At 38.2% G+C, this 11,072-nt stretch overlaps 1 protein-coding gene across 1 annotated transcript; it reads right to left on the reverse strand.

The window, feature by feature from the left end:
• Positions 1-2,527: 2,527 nt before the first annotated feature.
• On the reverse strand, positions 2,528-10,855 carry RecQ5 (RecQ5 helicase). Its single transcript, XM_073987292.1, has 4 exons — positions 10,512-10,855; positions 9,115-10,419; positions 7,245-9,059; positions 2,528-3,208 (listed from the first exon to the last, which is right to left on the reverse strand). Exons 1-4 carry the CDS (start codon positions 10,627-10,629, stop codon positions 3,111-3,113), a joined length of 3,336 nt encoding a protein of 1,111 aa, XP_073843393.1. The 5' UTR covers positions 10,630-10,855; the 3' UTR covers positions 2,528-3,110.
• Positions 10,856-11,072: the final 217 nt, after the last annotated feature.

The following is an 11,072-nucleotide window of genomic DNA, read 5'->3' on the forward strand; positions in this document are numbered from 1 at the left end:
ACTATATTCTACGATTACAAAGCCAATCATTCGTAATGTATTATCTCCATAAAAGCATAGGTGTGCACGGGCATCCACTGGTGGCTGCTGTAAAATACTCTTACTTTTATTAATTCAACAACACTTGGGCGTTTATGTATTTTTTGTAATAATTATTAATAATTCATTTGTAGCACGATTTTAGGTAACATTAGTGCTTAAAAATGTTTAAATATGTAATGAAACAACAAGAAAAATTAAATATCAATTTTCCCTTAAATTTTCTCTTTTCCTATTTTGCTCACCATTGATAAAAGTCACAATACAATATTTTCTTATTATTTTCAAAACGTGCGACGTTAATGTGATACGGTGGTGCTCAAAATATTTTGTGCATTAGCAATGGTGTGCACGGCCATCCACTGGTGGTTTCTGTAAAATACTCTTAATTTAATTAATTCAAAAACACTTGGACGTTTAAGTATTTTTTGTAATAATTTTTTAATAATTCATTTGTAGCACGATTTTATGTAACATTAGTGCTTAAAAATGTTTAAATATGTAATGAAACAACAAGAAAAATTAAATATTAATCCTCCCTTAAATTTTCTCTTTTCCTATTTTGCTCACCATTGGCATTAGTCTCTCTGAGCGAGCCATTCCTTTCACAAACCACGGCAGATGAGAAAAAGGAGAAAATATGTTGTTGTTGTTGTTGTAGTCACGTTAACGTATATGGGTGATCTTGGCTGATGTGATAGTTAACAAATGTGAAAATGGTTTCGACAACTCCGATCTGGCACTCCTCACTCTGATCTGAACGTGTTCCTGGATTTACGATCTTTGCGAACTCTTAGTGCGCTCCTCTGAGTTCCTTTTCCATCTGAGACGATGGTCAAGAACCACTCCCAGGTATTTCGCCCCAGTAGAGAGATTCAGCTGCACTTCATCCAGTGTTGGCGGTACGAACTCGATGGTTTTCCCTTTTCTGGTAAATAGCACCAGCTCTGTCTTTGCCGGATTCACACCAAGGCCAGGCCGTTGATGTGAGCCCAGCATGAGAGATAGGCAAGTTCTCCTTGCATTTGTTCGGACAACGTAGACCGAAATATCCCACTAATCAGAATTACTACGTCATCTGCATAAGCAACTACGCTAGTTCCTAGTCTGTCGAGACTCTATGATAGATTACTAGCCTGTCAACAAATGCCAACTCCTTTGGGGTATGGGTCCTACTCGTGTCCTCACTCCAAGGAAAGTGGGTTCCTGTCAGCAGATCTAAAGTCTCTGAGCGGGAGTGCGTTTACGCTATGCCAGTCTGGATCGTGGCGATCTTCACACTTTGACCATGCGAATGTTAAAACATTCGACGTGATTAAGCGATTTATTGTAAGCAGAGGTGCCAGGACTGGAAACTACGATCTAAAAATTTACACAGACGGATCTAACATAGAGGATGACACTTCTGCGACAAATCACTCATTAAAAACTAATACAAACTTAACGATAACTACCCAGTTGTTCGGGTAACTAGGGAATATCTAGCAATTTTGCTGGCTACTGGTAAACACCCCTAGTTACCACCCAATCTACTCGCAATGTTATATACTGGTGAATTTAACATGGGGATGTCATAGGAAGGGGTCTATTGTCCCCCACTGCATTACCAGCAACCACCCAAATCGATAGTCTTGGGAAACCCAATTGTCCCTTCACTGCACTACCAGTAACCAGTCAATTCGGTAGTCAGAAATTTATTATTTTTTTTTATTACAAGGAGTGAATCTATTTTACAAAGGACAATATAATCTTGTATACTTATAGATCTTGATCCTTGATACTGGAACTAGTGTATGACTACTTGATACAGCGACTTATGTTTATTTGGTCCTTGGAATGTTTTTCTCGTGGGTTCTTCAGATCATTCAAAAGTTCCTGGAATAAAATGTATAGAAGTTTAATGAAATTACGCGATAATGAATTGTGTCAAGATATGTATCAATACTTACCATAAATATTCTTCTTAAATTATTCATCCTTTCTATGATTTAGCTCTTAGCACGTTCTTTTTGCATGTTCAATTTTGTCACAACATCAATAAGTTTTTGTAATTACGAATAAACAAAATGACAGAACATTTTTCTATTTTGTTAAAGAAGAAATAATGTTGAAAAGAGATTACAAGAGAGAAACATTGTCGATTACACTATCCATCGGTAGCCTATAAAATAGTCAATATATTACACGCCGCATTACCAGTAACTAGCTAATTGACATGATAGGTAGGGAAGCCCATTTGCAGTGACAAAAGCAGGCTATAGCCTATTTTGTGTGCCATTTTTGGGTGTAAAGTAACTAGGATCAATGAGTAACTAGTTACATGCCTATGTCAAAGTAGACAATTGCTATTTATTGAACAACTGGGTACTTATAAAACTTCATAACCCCTTCGTGGGAAAGGATGCATAATATCCATACATTTAAGTTTTCATGTATAAACACGTCTAACGGTGCTCAGAAACACTAAAATAAAAAAAGTAGAAAACAATTCATTGCCACGACATTTACATATATGAAAATATGCTTTTATTAAAATATATATATGTGTGTATTTATTTTTGTAATTTACATTATGTAAAACATAGTTGATGTATAAGTATATGTTGATGTATGTTATAATTGGTATTTAATTAATTGTTATAAGCACTTCATTTCTTAGCAATACCAATATCTGCATACGAACATATTGACAATTAAATGGTACTGTATTGCATATTTAAAAAAAGAAAGTAATGTAAAAGTTTGTAAATCTGAATACAACATCAATAAAAATAGTTAAAAAATCTTTGAAAATCAATAACGAATTTTCATAAACAAAACAATGTGTAGAATGGGAGAATGGGGGGGATAGCAGTGAAGCAAATTGATGCGTATACAACACGCGTGAGCGTATAGGTAGGTAGGTATATAGTATATCTAAAAATGATTAAAAAATACAACATTTATGACTAAAAGTAAATTCTTAAAACAGAAAAACATATGTAGGAAGATAATCAATCATAGCAATAATAATTCAAAAGAAAATTGGAAGAGAAGTGATAGTGATATAGGCCAACAATAGCCCAGGGTATTTACGCCACTGGAAAATGCTTATCAATATCAGAGTCTTCGGCAATCATATTGAGCTTATGAAAAGTGTCACGAATATATCCTTTGCAATCGGCAACGGCTGAAAAGAAAATACCGAAGAAAAAGATTATATGATTAGTTGAAATCCAAAATGTTGGTTTTAAATGCAATATTCAACCCTTCTAAATGTAAACTATCTTGAAGGAGAGAGTGAGAAAACTTACGAGTTTACGTTCAGAATAAGGCTGATTATTTATTTCGGTGTTCGAATAAAACAAAGTTGATCAAATATAAATTGTAGTTGTAGCTAAAATATGTTGATTGGTATATAAATTCAAGTATCTGATTCTGGTTTTTCTGGAACGAACTCAATAAAAATTTCTACAACTTGAACTAGAGGCGACCATAAAGAATCGGCCATTATTTTTGCAGCAAGCTCTACTCACACAAATAAACTTCTTGTGTATACAAAGCAGCAAAACTGTCAAAGATAGGTGTAACCTTGGACTTCCCCTTACAGATCATTGAGATCGTTGTGATAAGCATGGTTGGTAAAGAGACTTCTTACAACACTGCGATGATTATGCTCGTGGCGATAGCACCCAAGCAGATACTGGACTGACAACAGTTCTTCGCCGTCTCATGAAGATTATCTGCTGGTGTCATGTGGAGGCACGCTGTTGCAGTCCTCAGGGTATGTTTGAGGCTAACAAGGTTTGTCATTACTGTCTGCCAGCGACCTTATTCCAACCCCAGATCATAACGAAAATAGCATTGGCAGTCAGCAGCCTATGTGCTAGACGTTAGCTTATACTACGCTTAGTTCGTAAATGCAGTGTTGCAAGGCAATCGATGTAATTGTCGAATATCTATAATCTGACTTAAAAAATGATTGGATTCGAAATTCAGGTTTCGAAAATGTAGCATAGCATTCAGAAATGTAGCTTGTAACATACTGCCCTGTTGAATAAGAAGAAGCGATCTAGTCGCGAGCCTATAAAGTGAATTGACTATTCCACAATACACTTTGGGGTACCAACTGTATTTGAACGGAGGCCTCAACGATTAGTCGTAGTAATCAAATCAATCCCACGACAGCTGGTTCTTTCTTACCGGATTGACCCGAAACCATGTATTTCGGCTAGCGGCTGTCAACCCAGCATCAACCCTATGCTTCTTCGCAGGTTTCTATGCTGTTACAACAACAACAAATAGTCAAGTCCTTCAAGTGGTAAGGAGGCTATTCCGCGGTCGACCTCAGTCCCTTCACTAATTAATATCTCATGGATATACGATAAAAAACAAAAACACCGAAAATAAATCTTCTACAGGTGAAGGTGTGGATGCCTTGGAACCCTCAGTCTTCACTTCTACTAAAAGTGCATCAACTTCTCCATCCCTGACTCTGTTTAGTTCAAATCTAGTAACTCATTTCCCACACAGTCGCGGATGACCAATCAAACTAAAACTTTGCACACTTTTCAGATTTGTATGACTATACATGAATATGAAACCAAAACCAATATGGGTCCATTTTTTTCTATAGCTCCCATACCACCATTTTAGGTATTTTGAGGATTTGATCATCATTTTTAGCCCGAATAGGCTCAGCTCTTCGCAGAAACCATGCTTGTCTAACACAAAGCATGTTGACAGTACAGCGCGACGAGTTGTGCCAGCGATCCTCGACAAGGCATGAGCGGTTGTTATTGGTTGCTGGTAAAAGTCCATCTTAGGGACGTGGTGGACCAGAGCTACGTACGGCTCGTCCAGGCAGCTCTATACAAGGGATTCAAGGTTATTAGCTGCGATAATAAGGAATCGGGAGATTTTCTTATTCAGACAGATGAGGTCATTTGCTCAAATTGGGAAGATAGTAAACTGGCAGCTGTAACTGTTACTGAGATACCAAATGAGTTGGGAAGAATACCGGATGATGTTAGTCGAGAAACAGAACGTCGATCCTCCGATGGGAGAGTAGAGAATAAAGAACAACGATGAACTTGTCATTAAGTTTGCCACCGACAAGACTGGGGAAGACTACGTCAGAAGTGGAATAGTGTGATCTAGAAAGGTTATGCTTCCGAATATCTCCGAAGCACCAATAGGACGGAAACAGCAAGATCTAGATAAGTGTATAAACATTTACAAATCTTCTTAACGACGGTTCGACGCCGCCATGATTGTCCAATCGTCCGCATACGTTACGATCTTTGTGATGTCTGGAGGGTTGTAGTAAATACAGGAAAGGTGTATTTAGGTTAAAGGTTCGGATATATCACTCGCCTTAATGGACTACCCTGTTTCACTCTATGAAGCATGGTCTTCTTTACGTATGACACCGTCCTCACATAGTTGGTTATTCAACGTTTCAGTAGGTCCTCGATGTCCTCAAAACAGTGTGTCTCGAGATTGTCGGTTCCATACTGATGATCGACAAAAAATATGCATGGGTCTTTGCTATGGGTGACAAAAGTGAAATCAGTCGAAAGGATCCATCCTTGGTGGCATCCTTGCCTGGGTTCAGCAGACTTTGGTGATGGTGGCTATTGACAGACTAGGAACTTTAGTAATACACGAAGGCTAAATAATCTACCGCTAAACCAAACGAGATACGGGTTCAATCTTCGTCCACGATCGACCTCCTATGCAGCTGCCCTCCCAGGAAGCTCAAGTAGAATAAGCCCAATACCAAGAAGGCAGAATACTCCCCGGAAAAGCGACCTTCAAGGCACATGCACAAGGGCGCTACAAACCTTATGTCAGACCGGTCCCAATGATGCCCGCATACGACCTTCGAGTGGCAATCATCGCAGAGCTGACCCCGACGGGAGATTTAGCGAATGTCACTGGTTGCTAGTCAAAACCGGTCTTCGGAGTGTCATTGTTTCTGTGATGGTATATAAAGGCGACCGTCAGTTCGGCAACGCCTTCCTACAAAAGGTCGTCATGGTTATTAACCGCCATAAAAAGAAATCGGGAGATTTCATTGTTTAGGCTGTTAAGCTAATTTTGCGTACTAAAATTGCTGGAGCTTCAAAATGCAGATCTGGTTTGTGGACAAAGCATTCACGACTTCACCTTTTCCTAGGGGATGTGCATAGTAGGTAGGAAGAGCTTAAATTTAATCTTCTAATAGAAGTAATGAAGACATACATGTACACGGTTAGATAGGAGCATGGTACGGGGAAGGCCACACTCCTGTTCTCATACCTACATGCCTTGTGAGGAATCGACCCACTCTCACAAATTTGATCTAACCTGGGAGCTGGGACGGCGAAACTTGGATATGTAACTCCTTCCCCGACGGATTTCCAACCATCACCACTCTAAAAATTCCTTATAAATGTCAACTTTCTACAACATCTTACATAAATTACATCATTCTATTTCTTCTTTGCATTCTTCGTATTCCCCTCACTCTCTTATCATATATGTACTCTACTCCAACCCTTACTTATATCTTTGGATGATCACAATTGACCGGAAGTTCTACGAATGTCGCAGTCACACAAGTGGCTACTCATCCCATAACCTAAGCAGACCATAAAGGCAGTCCTTCATTATTTTTATATTTTATTATTTATGACATAAGACAAGTTTACAAACTAAGCTCGGATCGGGATGAATTTTTTTCACAGGTAGATCTCTCACCCTGATCACAAATATATATAACATTTGTTGCGAAAGTCTAAACTTCCCGAGATATGGGCCTCTGAAGTTGCGAAAATTCCCTTGTTAAAGGCCGGCTACTAAGTGAAAAATTTATTATTTAAAAAATATGTTACCGAAATGAACTCCTGTCCATAGGAGAAAGTATTAAATTTTACATTTTAAAGAAAATTTTGTTCGCGTAGTGCGAAGGTAATGGTATCACACCAGCTGTTCGAATATGAAGTGTCAAATCCCTTTATAAAAAATATTTTTGTTGTAATTTCGACCACAACATAAAGAAACTTTTGAAATAACATATTAGAAATATGTCGATGCCACTACCTGGTCGAAATGCCTTGTATCAAACTGAGGGAATAAAAAATAAAATCTGAACCTTACAACATATCTGAACCATACCAACTAATATTGGAAACTAATTTAAACAAATCTTTAACTATTTCTATTCAATAATGATTACTCACCCAATTTACCATCAATAACACGTGTGGTTATACGCTTGGCGAGAACTTTAAACAATTCTTTGGTAGCAATTTTACGCTTATAGTAAGGATTTAAGTAGTCAACAACAGTTTTGCTAACATCGGTCTTTTGTTTATAGGCCTGATGACGTTCACTTTGTGATGATTGTGATTTTGAAGTTGATGAGGAAGATGTTGAGGCAAGATTTTTTGCATTGGACGAAGATTCTCGTTGATTGTGATTTTGTGATTGAGATTTAGCCATAGAGGAACTTGAAACATTTGATGTTGAATGTGAGCGGGAGGAGGAAGATGAACTTGAAGTTGTTTTTGATGAAGTCAAAGTGCTGCTGCTGCTGGTGGTTCTGTGTGATGTTGAACTTTGTTCGAATGATTTTAATTTGTCAGCTGATGTTCCTGAAGATGAAGAGGATGATTTAGTTTCCGATTTGGAAGACGACCTATCTTTAGATGATTTCTCCTTATTTGAAGAGATTGCAGCTTCTAAAGTTTTCTTTTCACTTGCGCTTAAAATTTTTTCAATTTCTTTAGATACTGGATGCAAATTGGGATTATCATCGTCATCATCGTTTGACTGCTGATTTTCATCGTCATCATCTTCGTCCTGCTCTGCAATATTGTCATTGTTTTCACTAGTTTTGTAAATAATGTGACTCTGATATTTATCTCGCGAACTACGGATATAATGTGATGTCCTCTTTGATTTGACATGTGTGCCATATTTATCATAAGACATTGAATTCGAGCTTTTTGAACTTGTGTTGTAATCATTGTTTTCCTTGGTGTCATATTTATCAATGCTGTCACCACTGCTAATTGCCTCCAGTTCTTCTTTTTCTAGTTTTTCAATTTCCTGTTTGAGCTTTTGTTCTTTAGAAATGAGATTTTCTAAATTGTCTTCGTTGCTTTCTTGTTTTAGCTCGCCATCCTTAGATTCACTTTTTAGCGATAATTTATGATCCAGACTTGACTCACTGCTTTCCACATCAGACCATTCTTCTTTGATTTTCTTAATATCGAACTTTTCCTCCATTTCCTTCTCATCGGATATGGAAGAAAGTGATGTCTCATCTTCTTCTTCGTCGGATTTACTTTTACTCCTTGAGAAAAATGAACCAATGGTTGTTTGTTTCCCGGTCTCATGTTTATAGCTCTTGGGGGCTTTAAGAGCTTTGGGTATTTCTTTCTTATCGTTGGATTTCGGTCTCTGCTCCTCTAATTCCTTAAGTTTGCGTTCAAAATATTCTACACTACCACCATTCCAAACACTTTTCTTCTTCTCTGGTCTTGGTACATAATCCAAGAGTATGGGCATCAGTCGTTTCTTGGAGGTTAACTGTTTAATTGTTGAGAGTTCTTTGGCCACTGAATGTCGATACATGTTGGCCACTTTTTGCTTGGAAAAACATTCGTATTCTATATCAGCTGCTACTGCCTCAAAATCTTTCTGCACTAAATAACTTTTGGGCTTATCCTCCTCACTTTCTTTTACATTGTTTTTCAAAGCTTCAACTAGAGCTGTCAAGTAGTTTTCACGCATTGATATCTTTAAGCCCGCTACCTTAGTTGTAGTGGCTTGAGCTTGATGAACTCGTGTAATTTCAGTGCCGGCCTCTTGTTCCAATTCTCGAGCAGCATCCAAGCATTTCCGCAATTGAAACTGTTTGCGTATAAAATCTTCTGTTTCTTTCTTAGCTTTCTTTGCCAGCTGAGCATGGCTTACACCACCAGACCCACCTTCGTCATCATCATCGTCTTCGTAATCATCAGCAGCTCTCTTCAAAGCAGCACGACCACCTAAATTAAAAGCGGAACTAATTATATGTCCACCTCCTTCCACGTCTTCACTTACCTTCATACAAATCCGAACTATCCTCTAGAGAAATACCGGTCTTAAACACACTATCCATGCATAATCGTTGAAACGTTAACAAAGCCTTTTCCATTTTCTTTGGATTTTTGCATACATCACATCGATCTTCACATTGGGGCGTTGGATCTCCAAAGTAATCGGAAAATAGTTTGTGCCTGCACTGCATCATCTCACAGAAGGATACAATATCATCGAAATTCTTCATTGCCCTTTCAGCCATTTCTTGTTTACCCGAACAGGAAGATGAACGCGATCGATTTATGTCATTTTGCAAAAGGAAACGTATTGAACGAGCATCTTCCCGACCATAATACAGGCGACAATATGATTTTTTGCCATCACGACCAGCGCGACCGGATTCCTGATAATAAGCAGCCACATTTTGTGGTACATCCCAATGTATTACAAATCGAACCGAAGGTTTGTCCACCCCCATGCCAAAACTGTTGGTCGCCACAATGATGGCACATTCGCCAGACATCCATTTCTCTTGGGCTTCTACACGTTCTGAACCTTTCAGACCGGCATGATAGGCAATAGCACTAATGCCTTGTCGTGTCACCCCCATTGCAACACGTTCTACATTTTCACGAGTACGACAATAAATGATGCCACAACCACGCTTGGCAGGTGCAACTTTTTCAAATTCCTCTTCGTCACCCAGACAATGTCTGGCAAAACCAGCCAAATGTTGGAAGTCATCCTCTATGGAATTTTTAAAGACCACATCATAGAAGAGATTCTTGCGAAAACTCGGAGTAATGAACTTTGCTATGGGTTCGTTCAACCTCAGCTGCTTAAATATGTCTTCGCGAACTTGTTTTGAAGCTGTGGCAGTCAATGCCAACCATATTATGGATGGATACTTAGATCTAAGCTGGCCCAATTTAAGATAATCTGGTCTAAAGTCATGACCCCACTGACTGACACAATGGGCCTCGTCAACTGCAAAGTAGGCAACTTTATCATACTTTACCATATGTGCCAATATATCTTGGAATCCTGCTGTGGCTGCTTGTTCAGGTGTAATGTATAGGAATCTAATATTAGGTCTGACAGATTTCAAATCATTAACAACTCGTTCACGTTCCTTAACACCCATCTTTGAATTCAATGAGTCGGCTTGTATCTTGTACTTGCCTAAGTGGTCGATCTGATCTTTGATTAGAGCAAGCAAAGGTGAAAACACAATTGTCACTTGTCCATCACACATTAAGCCGGGAAGTTGAAAACACAAGGACTTTCCCGAGCCAGTGGGCATACTAACATATACATCGCGTTTCTCTGCGAGGCGAGAAAAAACAATAACACAATAATTCAAAACATTCATAAAACATTATCCATCAATTGTTTTCTTCTTCTTCTGTTGTACTCACTTTTTACGGCACTTTTCACGGCCTTTTTCTGCAAATCTGACTTGAATTCCTTGTGCCCAAAATATTTCTCCAGATATTCATACATCCGGTCATCGGAGCCATCTTCCTTACTACTCATCCTGACGAGCGTTTATTAAATGTTTTGTATAAATTCTATGAAGAAAAAAATTTTACCGCGTTTATTGCATTTTTATGCGAACTTTTCTTGGAGAACAACTTTAACTTCAACGTATGTCACTTTTGTGTGTGTCAAACGATAAATAATCAAAACCGAACAAATTGAAAACGTTCCACGCTATTAGGTCTGTACGATAACTTCGAAAGTAAAATGTTCTTGCAAGCATGGTATAATAATAGGTCTGTTCGTTTACTCAATAATTTGTACAAATTTGTACAAGTCCAGTAACTTCTTGTAATCGACTAACCCTGCGTTTACAAATGACAGGACAGTTGACTTCATGTATTGGTTGTCAAAATCCCAAAACTTGCCTTTATGACGTAGGCGTCCAGACACCTGCAAAAACAGCTGTAAAATTATGAATGAAAATCGTCGATTTCTTT

The sequence above is a fragment of the Musca autumnalis genome, unplaced genomic scaffold, assembly GCF_047663935.1.
Source record: "Musca autumnalis isolate F117 unplaced genomic scaffold, ASM4766393v1 scaffold_4, whole genome shotgun sequence".
NCBI classification, from domain to species: domain Eukaryota; kingdom Metazoa; phylum Arthropoda; class Insecta; order Diptera; family Muscidae; genus Musca; species Musca autumnalis.